This window comes from Zootoca vivipara, chromosome 6 (genome assembly GCF_965207765.1).
Source record: "Zootoca vivipara chromosome 6, rZooViv2.hap1.1, whole genome shotgun sequence".
Classification (NCBI taxonomy): domain Eukaryota; kingdom Metazoa; phylum Chordata; class Lepidosauria; order Squamata; family Lacertidae; genus Zootoca; species Zootoca vivipara.
In genome coordinates this window covers 13,295,587-13,322,668 of record NC_142589.1, presented here as the reverse complement: position 1 = coordinate 13,322,668, position 27,082 = coordinate 13,295,587, and the positions used below count along the sequence as shown (strand labels likewise).

The 27,082-nt window shown below is 46.1% G+C and overlaps 1 protein-coding gene across 4 annotated transcripts in view; it reads right to left on the bottom strand.

Moving 5' to 3' along the window:
* Positions 1 to 229: 229 nt before the first annotated feature.
* CLSTN1 (calsyntenin 1) overlaps positions 230 to 27,082 on the bottom strand; it is a 63,936-nt gene continuing 37,083 nt past the window's right edge. For 2 of the 4 annotated variants that reach the window (XM_035117897.3, XM_035117898.3), the window contains 15 exons: positions 26,832 to 27,040; positions 24,561 to 24,710; positions 23,229 to 23,414; positions 21,329 to 21,577; positions 18,860 to 18,981; positions 18,411 to 18,573; positions 16,306 to 16,356; positions 14,583 to 14,740; positions 12,800 to 12,948; positions 10,912 to 11,138; positions 10,089 to 10,259; positions 8,001 to 8,146; positions 7,129 to 7,267; positions 4,612 to 4,796; positions 230 to 3,480 (listed from right to left, as the gene is read on the bottom strand). In XM_035117897.3, coding sequence (XP_034973788.2) covers positions 3,283 to 3,480; positions 4,612 to 4,796; positions 7,129 to 7,267; positions 8,001 to 8,146; positions 10,089 to 10,259; positions 10,912 to 11,138; positions 12,800 to 12,948; positions 14,583 to 14,740; positions 16,306 to 16,356; positions 18,411 to 18,573; positions 18,860 to 18,981; positions 21,329 to 21,577; positions 23,229 to 23,414; positions 24,561 to 24,710; positions 26,832 to 27,040 — 2,503 coding nt within the window. In that variant the 3' untranslated portion in view covers positions 230 to 3,282. The remainder of the gene's footprint in view (positions 3,481 to 4,611; positions 4,797 to 7,128; positions 7,268 to 8,000; positions 8,147 to 10,088; positions 10,260 to 10,911; positions 11,139 to 12,799; positions 12,949 to 14,582; positions 14,741 to 16,305; positions 16,357 to 18,410; positions 18,574 to 18,859; positions 18,982 to 21,328; positions 21,578 to 23,228; positions 23,415 to 24,560; positions 24,711 to 26,831; positions 27,041 to 27,082) is intronic. The other 2 variants (XM_035117899.3, XM_035117900.3) reach the window with 1 other exon arrangement.

Here is a 27,082-nt window from a genome sequence, read left to right as displayed (position 1 = left end):
TACGGCCTTTACCTGTACAAGCACTCGTCAGATCCTGCTTCCAAATCTATGTTACCAAGGTGCAATGTTTATAGCCTCCATTTCTTTTAAGAAGCCCTGTCAGAAAAACGCTTACACATTTTGTTTCCAAAACAGTAGAGGATTTTAAAAAATGCATTCAGTTGCTAGGCAGAAAGAAATCAGCTCAGAGGCCTAACAAAGAGGCAGAAAGCTAGACAGTAACAAAAGAAAAATTTAGAACCAGAAATTTATTGTAGCTCAGACTCCCCCCCCCCAACTTGACCTATTTACCAATATACACATCCGAAATGTTAGATCCATGATGGCTACATACTGCATCAGAAAAAGTGTACAACCTTTCAGCATTAGCATTTAAAAGAGAGAGAGAGAGAGTCATGATCAGGTTTACAGTCTCTAAAATACAGCTGCTACAGTGATGGTATCATGAAAAAGAGGGTTAAGGAATCTTCTCTACACAGTGACATTTAAAGCACAGGGCAACTTGGACATAAGTTAAAAGTTTTCCCGTTTTGTTTTGTTTTACTTCAAACTAGCACTTGTAACAGTGGTCAAAACCAACTTCCTTGCCCCTTAACATTTTGCAATTAAACCCCCCCCCCAAAAAAAAGGGAGCAGGAATGAGCCGAGTTGTTCAGGGCTTAGCCTTTCCCTACCGTCGGGTCCACCCTATTGTGAAAGGCACTCCAGAGAGACTTTCCTCTAACTGAGGGATGGGGACTCTGCCCCTGCAGACACAGCTCCCTGACCACTGGTCATGCTGGCTGTGGGGCAGGAGCCCAGCTACATCGGGAGTGCTGCAAGGTTTCCATCCCTACGCAAAAATAAACCCTGCTTCTAGGTAGTAAGAGATTTAAAATGCAAGGTGCAGGAGCATCTTGTAGGAAGCTGCCTTATACCAAGCCAGCCATATAGCTCAGTAATGCCTGCACTGACTGGCAGTGCCTTCTCAGGACTTTCAGGAGGGACATCCCTAGCTCTACCTGGAGATGCCACAGGGGATTGAAGCTGCAGCCCTTCTGCATTCAAAGCAGACACTCTACCAATGAGGGGAGGTCTCACTCTATTTCCTCACTGCTGTCTCCAACCACCTGGACCAAGCCCCCCACAAACAGACATGCCAGCAGCCAACATTCTCCCCTGGCCCTGCTGAATCCAATGCTCAAACTCCTGTTCTATTTGCCTAAAACTGCAAAGCAGCCAGATTTTTTTTTTCTCATGCAAAGCAGCCAGTCAGAACTTGGCTCACCTTAGCAGGCAACCCACACAACAAAGAAAAGCTTCAGTAGAACACCCCCTCAGGGAATAAATCAACTGTAAAAGCAATAAACCCGAGGCTCTATCAAGGAATAGTAATTGTTAAAAAGTTAAAGCAGAGGAGAGGGAGGACCACATGCCTAATGAAAAGCCCAGCACTCGCCACTGCCATCGGGGTCATAACTTGCTTTTCGGAAAACCACTCCGGTCCCTTCCAAATCCGGGCACAAAATTTTACTGGGCACAGTCTTCCCACCAACAACCCCCTACCCCGTCTCCAAAGCTTGTGGACTAAACTGCTTAATTAAAGAGTATTCACAAGGTCACCACTGGGAATAGCTTATGCCCTAGTTTTGACAGGAAGGTAGCACATATGTTCAGTGTAAACAACGACTGAAAGAAGAGAACGGAAGCTTAATAAAAAGAGACCCAACGTCCCCATGTTAACTGTACCCAAGGAGCTACAGGGAATGGACAGGAGTGTTCATTTGTTTTTGTTTAAAAACAAACAAACTGGAATGATGCCAGCAAGGAAAGTCGACTTGACCCCCCCTCCTCTCCAAAATGTTCAGGTTCACGACTTAAGACAGGCAGTCAAGACAGAAGCACCCTTCCTGTGACACTGTCCTTTTACAATCAACCGAGCCACCTGCGTGACTAGTAGTGTGCAACCCAGAGAGAGCACCAGGCCCAAGTGGTCCAACTGGGCTGTCTCCCTTTGTGCAAAAGAAATTGTGTGATCTGGCCAGCCCACCTTACTGTCCCTAAAACTGAAACAGACCAGGACCCAGAATGCAAGAGGCAGGACAGTTGGACCCAGAGAAAGAGGGGGTCCATGAAGATGCCTTCATGGTCAAATCACGTTTTGCCTCCTCCCTCCCACAACGAAATATTAAAAAATAAAATAAAAAGGGGAGAAACCCATCAGTAGAGTTGGGCCAGACTGAAGATGGCAGTCTAATCCAAGGCCATTGGATCATCGTTAGCTTTTCCTCTACGCTAATTAAACTTGCCCCATGCTGCTGCTGCAGGAATTTTTTGGGGGGGAGGAAAACCCAAAACCTTATTATTACATCATGCGGCATGTTTTTTTATTTTAAAACCCTAGCATGGCTTGTGTCCCCCCCTCCCCCCTTTCCCCGTTTTCACTACCACAAATGACGTAATTACATAATTCCAAGATTATTTACAAAATATTAAAAAGTCTGTTAAATCTTCTAACATAGTTAACCTCATTCTGCCACTTTACACATGCACTAGAGTTCAGGAGGAGGAAAAGAAATGCATTTAAAAAGAAGAAGAAGGAAGAAAGAAGAAGAAGAAGAAGAAGAAGAAGAAGAAGAAGAAGAAGAAGAAGAAGAAGAAGAAGAATCATCATCACAGGGATGTAACAAGCCACAAAATAATAATAATAAAAATAATAAATCCGACCCAAAGGTTTTTAAAAAGTTAATCTTTTTGTGAGAGAAGGATCCTGGCATTATTATTATTATTACTATTTTACACTCAACCACCCCAACAAGAAAGCATGAGAAACGATGCCGGAAGCCTAGTGCCGGACCAAAAATAAGATTAAAAAAACCCTCAAAATCATGGTCTAGCGTGTGCAATGACTAGAGGGCTGGTCATGTCCCTTAAATGAGATGACACAAGGAGTGTGTGAGTGAGAGAGACAGATAGCACAAGGCAGTTCCTTGCAGAATAGAAATAAAAATAATCCAGTCATTGTGAGGCGAGGGAGAAATAGGTACTAAATAAATTTCTAGAGGTGCGAGATTTTGATTGGCGAGATTAGCCAGGAAAGAAGAGACAGGACACCAGGACAGGGGGTCTAGGGAGGGGTGTGTGTTGTTGGTCAGCTCTGGGGGCCCAACCGACTCTCTTCACGCCATGGATTTTCAGGAGCGATGGAGTGGTTTTGCTGTGGAGTCTTCTAGGGCGGAAGAACAAAGGAGAGAGACAGAGAGACAGACAGAGACAGACATACAACAGCGGAAGGAGCTGGGATCAATAGGTGAGCGTGGAGTCATCCCATTCTAGCTGCTGCTGCCTGTTCACATTCTGCTGGTCCTCTTCCCGCTCCCCCTCCTCTTCGTCACTGCTCTCGGACTCGGCGCTGGTGATGTCGTCCTCCTCCTCCCCATCCTCGCTCTCCTCCTCCTCCTCTTCCTCCTCCTCCTCGCTGCTGTGCTGGTCCTCGTATGTCTGTGCAAGGAAAACAAAGACACAAAAAGGCATGAATGGCATTGCAGCCAATTCAAGTTCTACTTGGAGCAGCGCCCGCTGAAATTAAGAGGGGCCACTGGGCAGGGGTTGTTTTTTTAAGGAATAGCGCTCTGCTTGTTTGCTATCTATATTTTAACAGATTTACCTTTTATACCATTTTAATTCTATTAGAGAATGATTACTTTTCAACTTACAGCCTTTTATATGATTCTAGCTTTTTGCATTTTATCTGGGTTGTTTCAGTTTGTGAATGCTGCCTTTAGTCCCAGTCAGGGGGGAAAGTCAGGAGATAAATAAGTACAGTACTGTAATAATAAAAACAACAACTACTTAGTTCAATTAGATTCAAGGGGTATATTCAGAGTAGATGTTTAGTCGAATACGACATAATAATGCAAGGCACTTTCTGTTGCAACTTTTAAATGCCTACTGAAAACTTTTCTATTCTGCCAGGCTTAGGCAGGCAATTAAGAATCCCTATTTCCACAATAGTTAATTGATGCCTGTTTTAAACTTTTCTTTTACTGAATTCACACATTTTTGTTGCAAACCACTTTGGTATACTGTATATTCCTGCATATAAGACTACTTTTAAACCCAGGAAAATCTTCTCAAAAGTTTAATGGATGTCTTGTGTTTGAGAGACATCAATTGCTGGTGTGTTTGCCTGTACAACTTCCAAGAACTTGCTCCCTTTAGGACTGCATTCCATTCAGGGATAAAGGCACTCAGAGCCAGTGAGGGGTGTGGCTTGGGAAGAGTCCTGAGGACCAGCCAGAGAGGCCTGGAGGTCTGATGATGTCCCTACCACCACCACCACCCTATTTCAAATCAATTAGTGAAGGGTGAAATGCTTCATAAACTTCAGCATCAGGCCCGCCTCTCACATACAAGGCCTTTAAAGAAAAGCCAGAGGAAGATGCTGGAGCGCTGGTGGCAGACGAAAGGCCGTAGAAGCTCAGCAGGCACGATGCAAACTTTGGACCACCTATTGAAGAACGAAGTCCCAGAGGAATCTGTACCCTGCCCTCTTGGATAAAGTGCAAGAGAGGAGGAAGAAGAGGGGAGGAAACCCACACAGAGAAACCCACAACACCACACAGGCCTTACCTCCATGGGGTTGACAGTAATGGTCAAGGCTGAGTCGTCCCAGTCCATCTCGTTCTCCTTCCCAGAATCCTGGTCCCGCATCGTCCGCTGGTGGGCAGCTCTGATCCGGAACACGCCCAGGATGATCATGAATACTAGGAAGCTGACGCAGACCACAATCACAACAGTGGCAGTGCTTGGGACCACTAGGAGAGGGTTGGAAGACGTAGGCAGATCGCACAGTTAGATGGTCACAGAAGAGGAAGAAGCAGGCAGCACATGCCATGTGCTTCCTTAATGGGTTCCGGTTTCCGCCTGCAGGAATGGCGGACCTGTTTTCCATCTCTCTGACCTTTGTAAGGAATTTGGCGGTTGCTAGGGGAGTAAATGGCAACCCCCTACCCTCTTCGGGGGTTACGGAGAGGGGCCGCTGGCCCGCGATGCCCCCAGACCCACTCCGACTGTTTTTGGAGTGGGGGGAGCTTGGGCTGAGCACTTACAAGGGCCAGGACTCCCGGACGCTAATCTGCATGGCGGGGATTTCCATGGTTAAAGAAGATAATTAGGCTTAAATCTATGGACATACTTCAGAAGGAGGGAAAGAAGCGCTGTTTACTGCTGAGAAATTTATGCTGCCGAGTGAGAGGAGTCAAAGATTGTACTGCATCTGGAAGAAGGATTGATGGGGACGGAGCGATAAGGGGAGTGAGTTTTTATTTTATTTTTTTTCTTCATATTGTTGCCTCGTACCTTCCCGGACGCGATGTCCTGGCTTGTTTGGAGTGAAAGAGAAGCAAAAGACTGTGTGAGTTGAACCTTATAACTGTTGTTACTGAGCATATTTTTTTAAAGATGTGGAGTTGCCGATGAGAAAAGCCCCCCCCTAGTCGGACGGAAGGAGTTCTGAATGCGTTCGGAGGATTTATGAGCTGTGACGCACTTTAAATTGGAGCAGCGACCTGAAGCTAAGTTCAGCTATAGGGCAAGGAGATCCATTAATTTACCAAGAGTCTATGGTTTGATGTTTGGGTCTCCTGCCTGGAAAAGCTGTAAATTCTATAATGATCGTAAATCTTCATGGCTAAAAGCGAAAGTGATTTGAGCTTTTTAAGATGGCGCTACTTCGAATTGCTTCAACGCAACAGGAGCTCCATTAAGAAGATTTATGGGGAGGCTGGACTGATTAACTCACACAGGAGAAAGAACATCTGTGAGACTTTGTTTGATATTTATATCAGCAGCTGGGAAACAATCGTGAAAGTGGAAAACATCTATGTGACTGTAAGGGGAGGATCTGGATTATTATGAACTTGAAGGACGATTTGAACTTTAGAAAAAAGACGGCAGTGGACAGTTGCGAGGAATTCCCAATTTCTTGAAGCATGGGAACCCAAATAAAAAATTCTTTAGATGATTTGGCATAACATTCGGTCTGATTGATATATATATGTGTATAATTTGAAATATTGAATGTGATATAATTGGTTTTAATTGGAAAATTAATAAAAATATTTTTTTAAAAAAAATAGATGGTCACAGAAGAGGAAGAAGCAGGCAGCACATGCCATGTGCTTCCTTACCCAGAGTGGTGGGGAGATCAGGGGAATCTTTTTTTTAGAAGGAAGCACTAGAGAATCACACTATGTGTGTGATACCGGAACCCACCCCCCACCCCAAAATGCTGCTTGCTCAGTTTGCATGTTTATAACATGTAGTTACAAAAAGGTATACTAGTTCCCAAGCAACTGTACAGTCAGCTCCTCTACATTTCTGAAGCATAAGCTGCTCCTAACTGCTTCACTCCAACTTCCAAGGCTAATGGCTCTCATTGGGGTCCAGCCTCATGACAAGGCTGCTAAGGGGCAGAGGTCCAAATGTGACTGGAACCCACAGTCTCTGTTTATGAATGCCCATCCTGGGCTCCCTTCACTGGTTTGAGAATTATTCTGCCAGCCTCTTCCTGATTCTCCATTATTGAAACTGCCAAACAAATTGTGCTCTTGTTCACAGATGGCAGAGAAAGCTTAGTTCAGCTAATCTGATGCCCTCTGGATCTTTTGGACTACAATTCCCATCAGCTTCCCCCACCCCTGTAGCTTATGAAGGTTGTGTTAAGTGTGTTGGGGCCAAGGAATGTCCACAAGTAACTCCACACAGTGTAACCTTTCAGTGAAATCCCAACATCAGGCTTGGCAATCATTTAAAAAAGGAAAGGAAAAGCTCCCTCTTTCTAAAAAGCTCAAGGAGAAACAGGCTGTAAATCCTTTTTTCTTTTTTAAATATACGAAGGCTACTTTTAAAGAAATCTAGCAGGCTATCTGTGCCTCACAGGGAGACTTGAATTTCATATCCCCCAAGACATTAAGTGCTGCTTAGATGCAATTAGACTGATATATCAGCCACCTCTGGGAAGAGAGCCACAGACCTGCCTCTCCTCAGTGGCAAAAGAGCCTCTCTGAAGAGGATTTTATCTGAGTGGGTTGGAGGGGGCAGAGCAGTCGTCAAAGAATGTTTATCCAAGGCAGGACGAGCCCTTACCTGAAAATCCTGGGTGAGGGCTAGCCAGGTTGTGGCCAGAGAGGTCGACAAAGGAATGGTGGACGGGCTGGACAAACTGAGGCTGCGCTGCGATGTGGCTGGCATGGTCCATGGGGTTGGCGGTGTGGATCACGTTCACCTGGTGAAATAAAAGACAGGCGAGTAGGAAGAGAAAAGGGGAAATTAAATTTGGGATTATCTGAGTGAGAACTAGCCCCCTCATTTCCGCATCCAAATTTCTACATACACCCGACTCATAATAGTAGGACCCAGTAGGGTAGCCCAATGAAGCAGAATGGTGGAAAATTCTGAACCAAAGGAAAGACTTTGTGGATATCACAAATTCACAGGGAAGGATTTAAATGGCTATGAGCCACAATGACTACGAGGGCTAACTCCCATTATTAGAAGGAGGATGCCCCTTAAGGAAAATTTTTGGAAATCACAAGTGGGGAGAGCACTGCCATTATAGGCCTGTGGTAGGCTACCATGGGACCAGGATAGTAGAGTGAATGGGCCTTTGGCCAGACCCATCAGCAAGGCTCTTTTCATGTTCAGCTGTAAGCCTACAGAAAGGGTCCAATATAATTTTCTGTACAGCAACTAGATGCTTCATAAAATGAGCATCACCAGGGCTGCGCCAATGCTCTTTCAATTGACTAAAAAGGTTTTTCTTAATCAGCTGCTTCTTTTTAACAAAAGGATAAAAACCTGACAAAATGCCATGTTAAGGGGCACCCTAGCAGTTGGACTCTGCGTGAGACAGCTTGCAATGCACATTAGCTCTCTCTATAGCATTGGCTGGCCCCAGTTCCTCAAAACACCCCTAGGAGTCCATGCAGATCTCCTGAAGCCAACATTTGCTGACATACCTCCACTTTAAATTCATTGCTGACGTAGCGCCCGTTCAGCTCCGAACAGACCAGCTTGAACTTGCGGTCAAACAGAGACACGGCGTGCCAATTGCGGTAGCGTATCAAGTGCAAAACCTCCTCATAGCTGGCCATAGTATCAACCCCTAGAGGTAACACAAAATGCTGGTGAGGGGACAGAGGGGGGGGGAGCTCTCTCTCATATATATGAAAGTTGCATTTTTATACAAAAAATCCAAACTGCTACCCAAGTACCCCCCCCACCTGAAATGTAGCCCCCAATACTGGTTACAGCAGAAATCTGTCAAGAACATGAAAAATATCAAAATTATGGGGAGGTAAAAATGCCAAAATAAAACCTTCAGCTACATAAGGAGCCTTAAACATTCCACATTGCATGTTAATTAAGATGGAGGATTTACATCATTGTCTTTAATGTATACATGTTAAACCATACTTTAATAAATTAAGTTTTAAGAAATAGTTTTAATAAATTAATGGAATAAACGAGGAAGTATTCCATTAAGCATAGTTTCCTGTTTAACCCAAACTGGGAAAGTATAGCAAATTATGGTTAACTAGTGTCATTCAGCCCGTTTAATAAACGGGTGCTAGAACATTTGGCCTTTTTCGGCGGCACTTGGGGGGGCCGGCTGGCCCCTCCCATGGCTGCCGCTTCGTCGGAGTGCTCTGCTGAGCCAGCTGGCCTTCTCCTGGGCGGCCGCGATTCTTCTGAGGACTACGAGGGAAACGGTAGGCAGAGGGGTGGGGGGGGTGGAGAGAGCGTGTGTGTGCGTCAAGTCTCTGCGTCCAATCCCTGTGTCCGTGGGGCACATGCGCAGTAGCGTGGACACAGGGACTGGACGCAGAGACACTTGCACTTTATTATATAGGATGGGTTGAAAGCAAGCCAAGACAGTAAGCTGTGGTTTGACGTTGCATGTTCCAAACCTGTTGAACCACAGTGTTCCAGATCAAATGAGAAGGGAAACTACAGCGAATAGCATGCTTCCTGGCTTGTTTGCAGCAGGGTTGGGGAACCTGTGGCTCTCTAGATCAGGAATCCCCAAACTCCAGATGTTTTGGGACTACAATTCCCGTCATCCCTGACCACTGGTCCTGTTAGCTAGGGATGATGGAAGTTGTAGTCCCAAAACATCTGGAAGGGCGAGTTTGGGGAAGCCTGCTCCAGATGTTACTGGACTTGCACCCTGATTCCCGGCCATGCTGGCAGGGGATGATGGGAGCTGGAAGTCCAACAACATCTGGAGGTTCACAGGTTTCTCCATCCCTGGGGCTAAAGGGGGCCACAGAACTGCCCTTTGACGTATCAGAATCATATGCCTATCTTACCAGTACCAATGCTTTAAACATCCCAGCAAGTGGAGAGGAAGAGGGGACAGACACACCATGTCTGGCCTAACAAAAATGCCCCCTGCGCTTCTTCTGCAGAGATTCTTGTGGCACTTGAATGCTGCCATTAAGGCAGAGCTGTCCTGGCTGACGAATGAGTGAGACACTATGCATTATCTCCAACTAAGTCTAGACCCCTTGAAATTAATGGAGCCAAGTGAGTTGTGTTCATTGATTTCAATGGGTCCACTCTAAGCAGGACTGACACTGGATACAGCCCACTGTTTCTCTGATGAGAGATCAAGCCACCTTTAAGAGGGAGCATGGATGCCTTATTCTTGCTTTCACAAGAGGAACAAAGCACAAAGATACCTTTGTAAGAGAATGGAGGAGCTGAATTTTGCCTACAAATTCTCCTGAAAACCAAAGACCAGTTCCAAAGGTTTATGCAAACTTGTGGATCACTTAATAAGAACGTGTTTTGCAGGTGTATCTTGTTAAAAGTTTATGTACAAGAATGCAAGTTTTCATAATGTATTTTAGAGGGGACCTCCAGGGAAATTTAAATAACATTTTTAAAAGGCTTGCTTTCAGTTTAGTAAATACCAGCCGGGTCTGTAAATGGTTTATCACTGTGACTCTAAACTGAAATATATTTAAGACTTTGGGTCTCTGCCTTATTAATGCAATTAGGATTTCAAGCACATTCAGGTACAGAGGAAGAAAGTACAATACCGGTAATGATCATGCCCAGGTTGGAAGTGCTCATCTCCATCCCCTTCTGCTGCAGCCGGATCATGTCAACCTCCAGGCTCTCTTGCTCCTGGCTGAGCTCATCACCAACCACCGTAACCTCGCAGGTATCCAAGTTGTGCATGATCTCCTCAGACACCAGTGATTCTTGGACTGCAAAGGAGAGGAGGGAGGACGAGAAGATCAGGAAGGCAAGAAAACACACACAGAGTCTTCTTTGCTTCCAAGCTTTTGCCAGACACAGGGCTCACCCATTTGCCTAAGGGCTTGCTTTAGGACTAGAATCTTGAATGTTTCCTACATTAGGAAGCTGCCTTAGGACTGAGTCAAGCCACTGGCCCCATCGAGCTTAGTACTGCCTGTGTGACTGACACTGGCTCCCTAGGGCTTCAGTCTCTACTAGCGCTTCCTGGAGATGCTAGGAAAGGAACACAGGATCTTCTGCATGCAAAGCAGATGCTCTACCACTGAGCCACGGCCCTTCCTTTAAGACATAGGAGGTGCCTTACACTTAATCAGACTATTGGTCCATCTAGCTCAGTTCTGCCTGCACTGACTAGCAGCAGCTTCTCATTGTTTCAAAGTCAAGGAATCTTTCCCAGTCCTACTTGGAGGAGCCATTGCCCCTTCCCAACATTGACTGTTTTCCCCACGTTGTCTCTACTACTCTCTACCCACCCCCATCCCAGCCTCTCCCCCAAATCCAAGTTTTTCTGATAATCCCTCAAAACAGGGGTTGTATCATACCCTGCCGCCAGGCCACTAGCCCAAGTATGTGTTGCACAACTAGGTGAGTGGGCTTTACCTGTGGGGTCCTCATCTCCCTCCCCCTCCGGCTCAACCTCCCGCGTGATGGTGCTGATGATGCGAAGCTCGGGGAAGAGGGAGACCCCTTCGGGGCTCTCAAACTCCGAAGCCGAGCGGGCAAAGTGGTTGATGCCACTCAGGCTGATCTTGGGCTCTTCAGGCTGCAGGACCATGATGTAGCCGTCCACAAAGGGGATGGCGATGCAGGCTTCATCGTTGGAACACCTGCCAAAAAAGGGGGAAAAGGTGATAGGAGCCAGTTGCCATCAATGCCGGAGAGAGGGTGGTATCCCAGGAGGAAAAGACGCAAAGGACTAACTGTAAGAAAGAGGGCCTGTCTGAAATGTGGGCAGTGATCATCTTGAAAACCACACATCAGCTCTGCCTCTGAGCTGTCTTTATGCCAGATGGTGATTATAAGTTTGCTTTTTCCTCTCCTCCCTCCCTATCCTTATAATGGTGCTAGGGACGTGGGTGGCACTGTGGGTTAAACCACAGAGCCTAGGGCTTGCTGATCAGAAGGTCGGCGGTTCGAATCCCCGCAACGGGATGAGCTCCTGTTGCTTGGTCCCTGCTCCTGCCAACCTAGCAGTTCGAAAGCACGTCAAGTGCAAGTAGATAAATAGGTACCGCTCCAGCGGGAAGGTAAATGGCGTTTCCATGTGCTGCTCTGGTTCACCAGAAGCGGCTTAGTCATGCTGGCCACATGACCTGGAAACTGTATGCCGGGTCCCTCGGCCAGTAAAGCACTGCAACCCCAGAGTCGTCCGTGACTGGACCTAATGGTCAGAGGTCCCTTTACCTTTAAGCCACGGTTTGGATAAAGAGTGGGGCACAAATGCTCTAAATAAAGATAAAACACGTGGGCACATTCAGAGGGTTCTCCTCTTAAGGACATGGTGTGTGTGCCACGCCCAAATAACAAAAGTGCAGCATCTTCCATTATAGAACTCCTTCATTCTCTGCTCAGTGGTGGCTGCTCATGTGTGGAATGCTGTCCCCAGGAAGACACGTCTGGTACCATCCCTTATGTGCTTTCAGTTGCTTGGCAAATATATTTTTATCCCCCCAGGCCTCTGGACCTCCGTTTGGGAGGGTGCAGTATGTTTGGGGGGTTCTCTTCCTCCCCTCATCTTTTCAATAGGGCGGGCAGAGTTGGGTCTGCCTTTTATGCATGCTGCTAGTGAGTAATTTGGGTTGATTTTGTTTGCTTCCACAAGACGCTTTGAGTCACTTTCCTGAAAAACTGGTTGGCACCTGTCTGTCTTGGAAGACAATGGAAGAGTGTTCCTTTGCGGGAGAAGTCAAACTGTTGGAAGGTTACAGTGCCTGCTGTGGCTGTAGAGACCGTTACGGGAGAGACATGTTTTGTTGCAGCTAGAGAAGATGAAGGCATCTGGTTGTGCTGCTGCAGATGCAACACGGCGCTTCTTCTGATAACCATAATAATCTTACATCTTACCCAAGATGTGGAGGCATCTTCAAGACAACCGGGTAGAGTTGGGACCACGAGGGTAATCTAGTCTAATCCCGTCTATGGAATGCTCTCCCCAGGGAAGTTCGCCTGGAGCCTTCATTATACACCTTTAGGCAGCAGGCGAAAACGTTCCTTTTTAACTAAGCCTTTGGTTGATTTATTGACATCCAACACCCTTTTAGAATGTGGCTTTTGGGAGGGGGAATGTTATTGGGTTACTGCTTTTGGTTTGGTGTTGTGGTCTTGTTGTGAACTGTTCTGAGACTTCCAGGTATAGGGTGGTGTAGAAGTTGAATAAATAATACTACAACAACAACAACCTCCTGCAATGCAGGAATCTTTTGCCCAATGTGGGGCTCAAACCCACGACCCCGAGTCTCATGTGGCTTGCTCCCAAAGGGAAACTCACTTCACGGTGCTTGTGATCTTGATCCTCCGGATCCCAGGTGTGGGGAACTGGCGGGAGTTTAGGTAGGCGATGTGCTGCATGGCCTTGTCAAACCGGTCAATGTCGTCTCCTTCCAAGCTCAACACTGACTGGCTCGGGTTCATGTGGATCTGGAAGATCAGGCAGAGAGAAGAAGTGAGAAGGGCAGCAGGGGCAGGGGCAGGAAAGAGATCAGACCCAGGAAGTGCTAAAATAAAGCAATTCTGTGCCCAAGACTCCTCTATACAGAGACAGGAAAGGGAAGGACATTAGCTCAGTGGTAGAGCATCTGCTTTGCATGCAGATTGTCCCGTTTCAATCCTAAACATCTCCAGGTAGGGCTGGGAGAGACTCCTGCCTGAAATCCTGGAGAGCTGGTGCCAGTCAGTGTGGACTATATTGAGCTAGATGGACCAGTGGCCTCAGTATAAGGCAGCTTCCTGTGTCCCTAGGTCTTTAGGGAAGGGCCAAAAGTCAGGGATCACAGAACCCGATTCTCCAGGTAGGACTGGGAATGTCCCCATCTGAAATCCTGGAGAGCTGCTGTCAACCTGTGTGGACATTACTGAGCTAAATGGGACTGATGGTCAGACTCTGTATAAGGCAGCTTCCTCTGTCTCTATGTTTCTTCAACAGTTACTGATTAAAGAGTAATTTATTAACCAGAATTTGCCTGACTGCCCCCAATTAGCTTGAAAAGGTAGCAACACAATAACTGTGGGTGTATTTCACCATCCAAGAAAACATCCTCAGGACCGGGCTGGTTCCTAAGTCTCTAGTAATCCATCCAATTCTGCATGCATACTGTATTTTCTATGCTGCCGCAACCCCCCTACAACTGCAAGGTCACAGTTCTCCATGCCTCAGCAAGTAAAGAGAAGAAAGGTATATGGGGGCGAAGGAGTATTCTTCTCCCTTAATTTGCTTCTCCCAATACAAGAGAATTCCAAGCAAATTTATGGGATGATTATTAATCCGAGGCATGTAGGGAGCCATTTCAGAACAATGGCTCATTCAGCTCTGTATAAACTGGCAGCAGCTCACCAATAATATGGCAATTAAAGCATAAATAATCCAAATGCATCTTTCATATTTATTTAGACCATTTTTTCACTGCTTAATATATAAGAAGTGCCTGTAAGTTGTGTACAGAAAACTGAAGCAGCAACAAACATTACAGTAATACACAATACAAGTTAAAAACAAACGCATGCAGTGCATGTGCTGTAAGTGGCAAGTGTGTGCCCATGTATGCACTGAACACATCCTTCCTGACCATGCCCAAGGCTTGAACCTGGGCCATTAGGTTATGTTATTGCTTTCGTATACCGCCTTTCTGCCAAGGTATCAAAGGCCGAAATTAAAATGCTAAAATAAATAGACGGTTTACAATACAGAGCAATCGGGTCCTCTTGGGCTGATTGGTGGCAAAAGCCCACCCACGCCCTCCCAATGCCAGTCTGAGCATCCAGGATCCTGCCTTCCTGCAGGGCATGCAAGGTTTAAGTAGCCCCAGGGAAGATGGAGTGGTTGCCCAGCAGTTCAGCTCTGCTGGGAGCTCATGCTATCTGCTCCCTGGCCTTGATTTCCTCCTTTTAGGCACCCCTGCTTTAGAGCCACCAGGCGGTGCCGGGACAGACGTCATTCCTGCTCTCATTAGAGAAAGGAGAGGAGGATGTGTGTGTGAGAGAGACACATAACATGTCATCCTAATTGATCTCTGTTCTGCCAATGAATCAAGGGTCCCTCTGCTGCACAAGTTTACCTTCAGGCCTTTGCCGACGCCATCTGAGGTCTGTAAATCCAGTCCTTCCTTGCAGGTGTAAAGGCAGTCAATCACCTTCTTGTTCTCCAGTTTACCAGAGCGGATCATTAAGCCGGCCAAGTTGCCTCGGAAGAACTGAGCCATGCGGAGCTCTCCACCTTTATGGAGCAAAGGAAGACATCTTGAGCATCATACAAGTTTGCTCCAGGGGGGGTGGGATGCGTTTGTTTAAAGTGCCAACTGTGCTTTGGTTCTTAAAACTGGCATGCAGGTTAGTTTAGTGCCCATTCTTGTGTTAACCTTGCAAGTATGTTCAAGCACAAAGGTGGGGGGGGGGTGTAGAAAACTCAAAAAGAATGAAAGAAGTCCACTCATGCAATAAATATGTCTTCTGAGGCAAGGATGGAATGACCCTACTCAGTGCTGAAGGAAAGGGGTACAATCCTTTGGTCATCACAAACAGGATTTTCTCCCTTAGAAGCAGACTCTTCAAAAGGCCAAGGATACCTTCATAACTGTAACTGCAGTACGGAAACTGCACCTCCCACTTAAATAAAAATATTTACACAACAGTCCATCCAAGTAACAACCGCTGCTCAATCAGACACCAGGTGCAGGAAGCTACCTCATTTGGAGGCAGTTTCCTTCTACTGAATGTGAGAAGCTGCCTCATACTGACTTGGAAAACTGGACCTTTCAGCTCTGCATTGACTAGCAGCAATTCTCCAGGGGCCTTTTCCAACCCCATTTGGCAATACCACAGATTGAACCTGGGGCTTTCTCCATGTAAAAGAAATACTCTACCACTGAGCTACTGCCCTTTCCTGAAGCTATTAGGAGAAGATGAAGCTAGGAAGACCAATCTTTGCATGGGCTATTCCAACACACCTCTTCTAATATGATGTTAACCATGACACACTTCTACAGTCTTTTTTCTTTTTTTAATGATGCTTTTTACCTTTTGGAACTATTGCTTTCATATGCACATACACAGAGTTAACCTCTCAAGATCCACAGAAATTAATCTAAAATTTCTTTAATCGGATGACAGCCTTCTTCAAAATTAAGTATTCTATTATTTAACAGTTCTCAAAAGTTAGTTTTTAACTTCACCGTTCAAGATGAGAATAATTAGAAGGTATTATTCTACCCTGTACAGCACTTCATATAAAAGGTGCAATTTAAAATTAACGAAAGTCTTGGTTTAATTGTCTCAAGCAGAGATGTTAAATCCACCGAGCCGTTTCCAACAGACCTGGAAATATCAGCTGCCAGTCACAAGAGTTTTACAGCTGTGTATGTAATAGACCCTCCCCAAACATATCGGCTGGCAAGTCATTCCAGCGCTTCCTCCAACCTCTTGTTATGGGACATGCAAATTTATAGAAGAGGCAGCTCTTCTGATTGACCATTCGATTCAAGGGAGTGAGGGCTGAACCATCAAAGCAATTGACAAACTGTCTCATTTCAAAGCAGCCTTTTAAACTGCTTTTAATCTTGCAATTATCACCAATGATAGATAAAAAGAAAAGAAGTGAACATTCAAGAAACAACCAAACAAGAAAAAAAGAAGAAGCACAATGGAAGAAAACAAGCCCAGCAACACAATAATAATGTAGCTTCGATGACCATAATGCAATGCTGGCATGTCATGCTTGTGTGAGATGAAGCTTTATCTCAGCATAGAAGTGAAAGGGGGGGAATAAGTAAGAACACCAGCAACCTGCAGGAGTCTCGGTCGCTTTTTCTGTGTCATTCTCATTTCCTGTATATTCTGCAGAAAAGCAAGACGAAAGAATAGGAACAAGGAGAAGAGAAAAAGGAACCGGGTGGTTAGGACCTGGAGGTTTCTCTGACGCAGTGCACATGCCTTGGAGGACGTGCTTTGTTTACCAGATGCCCATCTCCCTCTCTGCATTCAGTACTATATATATTCTTAAATTCTCTCCCCATCCTATATTGGTCCTCCTGCCAAGGAAACCTTTAGTCTGTATCGGGGAACTCCAAGAAGACTGCAGAAGGACACTTTCCAGAGGGCACACTTGGAGATGGATCTTCATGTGTGGCAGGGTGTAGCAGGGATGATGTGAAGGAACTCAGAGGGGACATAAAGGAAAGGGACAAATTCAACTGCAGGTTTCAGGTGGAAACCTTTCCCAGACCTACCAGGAGATGCTGCCGGGGGCTGAACTTGGGACCTTCTGCATGCAAGGCAGGTGCTCTACATCTACACTAGGACCCTTCCCTTGAGACATAGGAACACAGCAAGCTGTCTTACACCATCTAGTTCAGGCATCCCCAAACTGCAGCCCTCCAGATGTTTTGGCCTACACTCCCATGATCCCTAGCTAACAGGACCAGTGATTGGGGAAGATGGGAATTGTAGTCCACAACATCTGGAGGGCCAAAGTTTGGGGATGCCTGATCTAGTTCTGTACAAGGACTGAAGAACCTGCGAGCTTCTGCATGAAAAGCAGTTCCACCACTGAGCTATGGCTCTTTCCTGTTGAACAGAAGTTTACACATAGGGAAGCATACAAATCTCTGTTCCCCCCCCATAATGCAGTATAAGGTGGTGCATTTGATCTTACTACCTTCCTCATTCCACTACAGGTGTAAGCCTGAGCCACAGCTGGCTAGGTCATGACCCGCCAGGCCTGCTAAGCCTAGCTGCGTAAGACGAAAGTGCAATCGCTTAACACACCCAAGGGGAACAAATAATTGCCTCTTAGGGACACCTAAGTGCCATTTTGACCATACAAATCAGGAAGCACAGAGAAACCATCAGCACATGCCGACATTGCAGCGAGAGTTCTTCTAGGCATTCAAGAAGATTCACCTGTTCTTTATATCATTTTCACATTTAAAATTGCATTTCAAAAGCTTTAAATATATGCCGGGAAATAGTCTTGCAGGATATAATAGTTAGGGATTGTATTCTGAAGCTTACCCTGTTCAGAGTAAATCCACTGAAACTAATGGCCATGACTAACTTAGATTCATTTATTTGAATCGGTCCCACTCTGAGTCGGACTTAGCTGGATACTAATCCTACGAATAAATATGCCATTTATGGTGCTAACTCCCTCCTCCCCCCTCCCACTTTTAGCCTAGATACAGCAGGTGTCTTTCATTTGGTGATCTACATCCCTTCCTCCACTCTTGGGATGAATCCCAGAAGCCATTTTCTCAAGATGCTGACGAGGGAGAGCGTCACTGGCCTTGAAGGCTGTGATTCAGCAATATGAATCCTCGAGGGAACGGCCGTTTAAACCTGCTTTGCATGTTAAAACCTACAGCTACTGCTGTGTTTCTTTTTATAGACATAAGCAGTAAAATCCTCCAACACACAGAGACAGAGGGTAAATTACTCCATCAAAATCCTCAAAACCAAGCGTGTGGTCCCAGAGGGAGGAAAACACAAGAAATTTAGCATTCATGTAACTTCTAACCAAGTTCAAGAGCACAACTTCTTCATTCCAAGGTGAGGTTTTCTCCACTGATGTTCTCAAGATTTGCAACAAATGTTTTGCTTTTATTTAACTCTGCCAACAGACTGCGAGGATGCCAATCACCCAGGCTTCACAGACATCCCAAAATAATTAGGAGGAGAGAGAACAGGCTGCACAATTAGCTCCTATGCATTCCCCATTGAAAATGCATTGCTATTTTCAACCTCCATCTGTTCTCTTGCACAGCCTCACTGCAGAGATGCAAGCTCAGTAGAGTTTTTGCACACAAACTAGAACAGAACAAGAGTTCTGGACAAATGACCTACAACTATTCTTCCATCTTTGAGAAGCCTGCAGCTAAAAAAAGGTAAGCTACCTTGCCAGCAGGCTCCGACCACCAGCTGGGATTCTATTTTGGAGGGATGGAGCGGGTAGTCTTCTGTCACTGATAGAGGGTCAAAGGAAACTCCGTCCACGTACAGGGTCACTGCTGGAAATTCGACATTGAGGACATAGTGATGCCATTCCTTGTCACACACCTGGAAAAGGAACAAGAGTTTTTAAATGGCAGGAAGGAGGGAGGGAACCTTTACCAGTACTTTGCGCCAGATGACTTCCTTTCACATCCAGTTCTTGATAATAAAAACACAATTTTGTCAAAGATACCGAAAGCAGGAGTGTTACTGTATCGCTACCCCATTACAGTTCCATAACGAACATTTCGTTCGTTTGGGATGGCCTGTTCCTCCTGCAAATTGACATACAAAGACTGGCTATTGATCAATCTAATATTACACCCAGGGCTGCCTCCTCTTATAAACCCACCTGGTTCAGCTTCCAGTGGAATTCTGCTGGTTTGTAACTCTGCCCCTCCGAAGGATCTTGGCGAAAGAGGAACCCGAGACGGCAATTGTGCACATAGAGGGAATAGTGGTGCCGGTTCATATCTGTCACAAGAAAGATCAGGCATGTGTTACCATTTCCCTTTCCTCCAGCTGTAAAGCTAGTGAACATTTGGATCCTGTTATACATGTTACAATCCAGCACATTCTTGTCACAGCATAAGCATGGGATGGGGAACCTTTCCAGCAGGTGGGCTAGATCCTCATCTCCACACCCCTTCTGGGATAAACGTGACGGGTGGGTGGGGTCCACCGCCTGCCAATCACCTGATGTCACAAAGACATCTCCAGCAATGCTGGGCTTTGAAGCTCTGATTGTCGGGACTTCAAAGCTGCCTGAAAGCCCTTTTGCAAGAAGCCCCATGCTGCGGTTTAAATTTCAGAAAACTGCAGTGTCAAGAGTGGGGCAGAGCTGCTTGCATGAGGGCTTTTAAATAGCCCTGCACTCTGCTTTTCAGATGGTTAAGCAGCAGTGCCAGGAAGGAGAACGCAGCTGCCTTACTTCAGCAAAGGAACAATCGGAAACTCACTTTAAGCTCTCAAGTTTATCTTTGAAGCCTTGCCCTTACCTGCCCCACACCTGATGTCAGGTATGACAGCAAGGTGTAGGATGGGTAGGCATGGCTTGCCCCAAAATACCATGGCCTGGCAAGCTAACTCTGCACCCTTCAGGTTGAGGGTTCCCCACCCCTGCAGTAAAGGGAGGTGCTTAGCAAAAAAGGATGCAGGAGGCCTAATCAAAGGGAGACCATTTCCATGGCAGAAATGCTTCCCCTTAGGGCAGTTCCATAGTAACTGCTCTTTGAAAGTCCAAGACATTTCAGGAAAATGTCTGCTTCTCAACTAATGGCTCGGCCAAATTTTGCACAGAGGTGCAATAAGAAGAAATAGGCTAGCACTGAAGTGAAATAATAAATGGCAGTACTCTGGTTTGCTAGTCTTGTGACAGCCTTCAGCCTGGAATTCGGAGCCGGGGTGGCTTTTCACACAAGAGCACCCCTGCTTCCCCATTCAGTGTGAAAGGGACCCAGAAAAGCAACTTTGCTGATAAGGGTGCATGGATTTAATGACAGTTCCCCTGTGCTGAAAAGCATGGAATTAGTTTCTGGGAAAGGGTCTGGATTACAATGGATTTCAAGAGCATAGTCTTGCTTGACAAGCTGCCAAAAAAAAAATCCAGATTGTTCAACAATAGTTAGCCATGGAGTTCAGGGTTTTTTGGAGCCCTCTGGGAGGAAGGGGCAGAAAAGATTCACAACGCCTCAACACCAACACACACTGGGGGATGCGTTCACATGAATCCATCTTTAAGCCACTACCACCAAGATAAGAGAAAACTGTAAATCTGCTGTACTCAGGAATCAAATTCTCTGTGGCCGAGAGCATCCTTCTGCAGAACCACATCCAAGAATGAATGGAATAATTCACCCATGTTTTAAAAGCTTCATCTCCAGCCTAATTATTTTCAGGGTCCCAGATGATCTCTTTTTAATTAAGGGAAACATCTTAAGTTGGCCTTACCCCAATTCTTTTAAGTGAAAGCATGGAAGCTTCTGCTTGAAGAGAGCACTTTTGAACACAGCCAGCTTTTGACTGATATGCCTTGATCTTTTCCCCTTATTAAGTGGAGACTGATCAAAAAGGAGGAAGAGGCCCTTTCCCAAGGTGTCCTCCAGATGTTGTTTGCTAGACTGCCTGGGGCTGATGGGAGCTGTAGTTCAACTACGTCTCAGGGAAGGCTAGTTTAAGCTTTGGGAGATCAAAGTTTTAGTTGCTCATAAAGGCTGCTTCAGCCCCAAGATGACAAGACACACAATTCCTTTCTGCACTGCTGAGGTGCAATGTACAAAACCCAAATGACCGCATCTCCTTTGGCTCAATACCACCTTTCCAGAGTATTGTTGGCATCATTCAAAGACTGATGCTATTGACAAAGAGATTGGGGAGGGGAAATGCAGGACAGAAGAGAAAAACATGTTTTCCCAGAAAATGTCAATCAAGACTTTTGTGCACTCTGTTCATTTTTTATCAGCATACTGAGGGATCATATTGCAACACCTGCTGGAGAAAACTGGAAAGCAGCAACTCCCACACTTCTGACTGCCACTAACATGAAGAATCAGATACATTTACCCACCACCACCAACCCTGCCCCTCACCCACACCAAACACACAAAATCAGAACAGACTGCAGCATCCTTTGCCATATTATAATGGAATAGCAATGGTGAGCCCTGGGCAACCATTCTTACACTGATGCAATCAGGTTCTCCCTCCCTCCAGCTCACAGAACTTGGAATGTTTGCTAACGTTCTGTGGCATTGCAATGGTTCAGCCAGTCCTAAAAGCCCCCCTTTTTAGCCCAAGGGTTCCCCTTCCCCGCCCATTCCACCTGTCTTGTCTGAGTTGCAGATGATGGTCTCCTTCTCCCTGGCCCCAGGCCCATGCCTCATCCACACCGAAATCACAAAAGGCTCTTTCATGTTGACAGTGACAATGTTGTCTGGGACCTTCACGGCTTGGGTGCCATTGAACTCGAAGACCTGGTCGCTGTCATGGCCGTTGTCAGTCGGAAGGCCTATCGTCCAGTTCGCTGTGCTGCTTGGAGGAGGAAGCAGCTCAGCCGTGCCAGAGGAAGCACCTGCAATTAAAACCATCAACATGTCACAGCAGACTGCCAACAGAGGAAACACATTTTGTGTGTGTGTGTGTGTGTGTGTGTGTGTGTGTGTGTGTGTGTGTGTGTGTCATCTGTTGTTAGGAAAAAATGCTAGACCTTCACAGCATTAGCAGCAAGAATTCAGAGTCAGCATTGTTTGCTGAACTTCCACTGTAGTGGAGCTAGACAGACCCCCCCAGCTTTAAAAATGGCTCCCTTTCCCTATTTAACCCACTGGCCAATATCCAGGTTCCACTGCCCTCAGTATCTCTGCACTGTGAGAACTGCATTACACTCTAATGGTGCTTCTCTTGTTGAATTCTTGCTTCAAACTGAAGAAGGATCCATCACCATTTACAGCTCCTTCCTCTCATATGGCTTCTGTCGTCCAATCCCTCAAGCTCAGCCTTCCATGCACCATCACTGCTGCTGCTGCTGCTGCCGCACTCAGAGGCTGCTAATTCTCAGGAGCAAGGGAAGGAACCAAACCCTGCCCTAACAATTGCCATCGTTGCTCGTTCCCTTGGAGAATGTTCAGCTGACAGGAGCCATGGAGGAAGACCAAAGCCATCTCTCAAGAGCTTGCGCTGGGAATTGTTTGTATAAGGATATTGACACCATGCTATGCAGCTAAGATTGGCTCCCAAAGGAGCCTACAGTTAAGATTTAATAGTACAACACTATTAGGGATACAGGTGCAGGTTTGCACCTGCCTCTTCCGGCCGTCTGCATTGTTTATGGCCTAGTTCTGGTCTTCCCCAGAGGAGGCAGATGGCAGGAGAAGCTGTGAATAAAGACTTGTGGGATAGCTGATGACACACAACATATAAAGACTGCTATAATTTCACACTATTTCGTGCCAGTGGTGATGTGCATTAGCCACTTCCAGTTCCCCAACAAAAAAGGGAGGGTTATAAACCAGTAACACAAATAAATGAGTTATCCTTTCTGTTTTAAAGGCCACATGCTAAAGGGGAGTGCCCACCTTCCTCCACCTCTGGTCTGTTAATGCTTACGACAGGGATGGCGAGCCTCAGACCTGGGGAGCCAAATGCAGCCCTCCAGGGTTCTCTGTCTGACCCATAGGGCCCTCTCCAGGCTATCCATCTCACTGGTTTTGCTTCACACACTCACTCAGTGTTTTTGCCTCTGATCCTATACCTCTGCTGCCTTGCAGAATATCTTCAGGAGAAGAAAGACTATGGAGTAAACTCTACAGAAATCCAAAGTGCAGTCCCTAAGATGGTTGAATGGCACCTTGTACTTCTGGCAAGTCCTGCAGTCAAGCTGGTGCCAAATGTATTGCTCTGCTTTCCTTTGGATCACACCAGCAAGGCCAAGAGGGGTTTTTTGTTGTCTGCCCAGGTCCCCCAGGTTTGTATCCCATGGAGGTCACTCCAGTGCTGCTGACTCAACATTCTGACTTTACTCCCGGAAATGCACTCTGTTGTCTTTCAAGACAGACGGATGATAACAGCAGCAAAATTGTTTAAATTTATAAAGTTTTAAGATTTTAAAAATACTGATTTGTGGGGAGTGGGTTATGCAGACTGTGCACTGACTATTTGAAATAAGATAAAGATAAAAGGAAGGTGTGGGTTTTCAACAGGCCTGTTGGACCAAAGGAACCTACCACAGAGCCTGTGAAGGGATTTCTCAGAGTAAGTATCTCGGTCACAGCCCTTCCCAATATGGTTGGTCTCCAGCTCAACTGTGGCCTGCACGGAGGTGATGGGCTCATCACATGTCTCCAGATGGATGTTGGGGAAGAGAGCGAGGGAGCCAGTTCCAGGTTCGTACTCCATTCTTTTGCTCCAGCCTGAAGTCATAAATGGAGGGGGTAGGGGAGAACAGTAACGATCCATTAGTACCTCAACCCTGGTACCTCAACCAATCCAATTTTAAAAGAAAGCAGAGAATATAAAGAAGTACAAAACCACTGCCTCAGAAGAACAAAGTTAGGCACTAAAAATATTTTACTTCCTATTACAACCAGGCCTGAACTGAGAACTGAAATGGGTCCAAATGATCTTTTTCTTCTAAGAGTAACTGCAATTACTGTGCCACAACCCTCTCAAACACCTTTCCTAAAGGGAGGAAGGAATAGTATTGGGAACTGGGTGGTAGTTGTCACAAACCAACAGGCCCAGGGTGGGCTTTTTTAGAGTTGGAAGGGACCCTAGGGGTCGTCTAAGTCCAACCCCCTGTAATGCAGGTATCACAGCTAAAGAATCTCTGACAGATGACCATCCAACCTCGATTTAAAAACCTCCAGTGAAGGAGAGTCCACCCTTCCCAGGAAGTACATTCCACCGATTAACAGCTCCTACCCTCAAAAAGTTCTTCCTAATGTTCAGTCGGAATCTCCTGTATTGTCATTTGAATCCTTTGGTTCGGGCCCCCCTCTCTGGAGCAGCAGAAAACAAGCTTGCACCGTCTTCCATGTGACACTGCCAGCCCTTCAGATATTTGAAGGTGGCTATCATATCACCTCTTAATCTCCTCCTCTCCAGGCTAAACATACCCAACTCCCTCAGTTGTTCCTCACAAGGCATGGTTTCCAGACCCTTTATTATCTTTGTTGCCCTCCTGTGCACACAGTCCCAGCTTGTCAATATTGCTCTTAAATTGTGGTGCCCAGAACTGGACACGAAACTCCAGGTGGGGACTGAACAAAACAGAACAGTGGTACCGTTACTATTTTCAGGAGTGGTCAGAACACTGCCTCATGCAGGATGGCCAGAACCCCACTCCCCTCTGTAAGGGTTGACTAGACCCTGGCTCCACCAGGCCTAAACCCAGATTGAAGTGGATCCAAGTAAGAAGTTTCTTCCAGGAATACCTACAGCTGCTCTGCCAACACTCTCAACACCTCCTTTCCCCCAAAAAAGGGTACTGGCAATGGGCACTGGCAAGCATTTCACCGCTGTAACGCTGCATAGGGTGGGTGGGGAACAGCACTAACCTTGCCAGCCTGGCTTGCATGTAGGTTTAATGCTAATCTTCACCAGCACGTCCTCGGCAGCTCTCTTCTTCCCGCAGTCATAGGCTGTCACGGTGAGCTTATACTGGTGCTCCTTGCCGTAGTTCAGCTTCTCTGTGTTCTTAATGTAACCTGACAGCGGGAGAAAAGCATTTGTGTTTTTTTTCAATTGAAAAAAACTGGTGCACTGAAAAGGTTGAGGGGGTGGAGAAGTTGTGAATACAAATTTACTTGGGATGCCTATGCCAAGTTATAGGAGAATTTTCTTGGTGAATGGATTCAGGAAGCAGTTGGAACACGTAGGGAATCAATAGAAAGGAAACCAAAAAATGGGAGAGACCAGGGTTCAAATCCCAGCTCAGCTATGAAGTTCACCAGGTGACCCTGGGAGCGTGTCACTGCATCTCAGCCTAACTTGCCTCACAGGATTGTTGAGGGAATTAAATAAGGAGGGGGAGAACCATGTATACCACTTAGAGCTCTTTGGGAGGAAAAGGTGGGATATAAATGCACTAAATAAATAAACAAGACACTAACCAAGAAGTTGTGCCTCTTGCATGAAGTGAACTTAAAGAGTCCAGGGCACTCTAGAATGCCAGTTCTCAAAAGTTGCTGCAGACCACTCACTGCAGACCTCAATAGATAACTTAGTGTACTTTTTTTTTGTTCCATAAATTAAAGGATGTGTGTGTTTTAACAATGTTTTTCAGTCTACAGCTCCTGTGTCACAATAAAACCGCTGAGAAATTTGCAGGCACTAGGCCTCTTTAGCCTCTTCAACAACCTGGTCCCGGTCAAAAAGCAGCCTCAATCCCAATCATCAGAAAAGAAAATGAATCCATAAAATGCAGGACCAAGTACAATTCGGCAAGCTTTCTGGAGCCCATCAGAATGGAGCTCATGGTCCACCAGCGGTTTGAGAACCTCTGCTGTGGAATGCACCGATCCCCCCCCCTGTGACTTTTCATCACAGGGCAGGATGGGCAGCAGAGACACATTAAGTCTTTTTGCAACTTTCCTTAGACACACAACCAGCTCCAAAGCTCTCCAGAACAAAGTTTGAAATACTCCTATTTTGTAGGCTGAAAATTTGAAGCACCAATGAAAAGAGGTATTTTCTACTGTTGCATCAGGGATGAGGAACGTTTGGGTCCTCCAGATCTTGTTGGACTACAATTCCTATCATCCCTGATCACTGACCATGCTGGCTGAGTCTGATGGGAGCTCGTAGAGGACAACAGATTCCTCACCTCTCATTTGTATCTAACGTTAGTCCTAGTATAGGACTAGTATAAGATATTTCCGGAAGAAATATCAACAACCTCAGATATGCTGATGACACAACCTCGATGGCAGAAAGTGAGGAGGAATTAAAGAACCTTTTAATGAGGGTGAAAGAGGAGAGCGCAAAATATGGTCTGAGGCTCAACACCAAAAAAACTAAGATCATGGCCACTGGTCCCATCACCTCCTGGCAAATAGAAGGGGAAGAAATGGAGGCAGTGAGAGATTTTACTTTCTTGGGTTCCATGATCATTGCAGATGGTGACAGCAGTCATGAAATTAGAAGACGCCTGCTTCTTGGGAGAAAAGCAATGACAAACCTAGACAGCATCTTAAAAAGCAGAGACATCACCTTGCCGACAAAGGTCCGTATAGTTAAAGCTATGGTTTTCCCAGTAGTGATGTATGGAAGTGAGAGCTGGACCATAAAGAAGGCTGATTGCCAAAGAATTGATGCTTTTGAATTATGGTGCTGGAGGAGACTCTTGAGAGTCCCATGGACTGCAAGAAGATCTTAAGAAAATCAGCCCTGAGTGCTCACTGGAAGGACAGATCCTGAAGCTGAGGCTCCAGTACTTTGGCTACCTCATGAGAAGAAAGGACTCCCTGGAAAAGACCCTGATGTTGGGAAAGATTGAGGGCACAAGGAGAAGGGGACGACAGAGGACGAGATGGTTGGACAGTGTTCTCGGAGCTATCAACATGAGTTTGATGAAACTGTGGGAGGCAGTGGAAGACAGGAGTGCCTGGCATGCTCTGGCCCATGGGGGTCACAAAGAGTCGGACACGACTAAACGACTAAACAACAACAACAAAGTATAGGGTTGCCACATTTCCAGACAGTTGTTGAGCTTTTCTCTCTCTCTCTAAAATCTCAAAAAAAAAATGCCAGATTTAAATGCATTTACGGAGCAGGGTGAAATGGAAACTACCCCTGTATATGCACACACAGTCAATGGTCCTACTCACCATCCTTGTCAATAGCAAAGGGAACATCCGGTGTGACGATTTCATAGCTGCAGATCTGGCTGAACTGGGGAGAGCAGTCGGCATCCACCGCTTCCACTTTCAGGATGTTGTCATACCTCTTGCCCTCAATAACGGCGGCTTTGTAGGACTTCTCTTTAAACACCGGGGCATACTCGTTGACATCGTTCACCTGGATATGCACCGTTGCTCTGGAGACAGAGTAGCAGCCCATTATTGGCATTCAGCAGAGT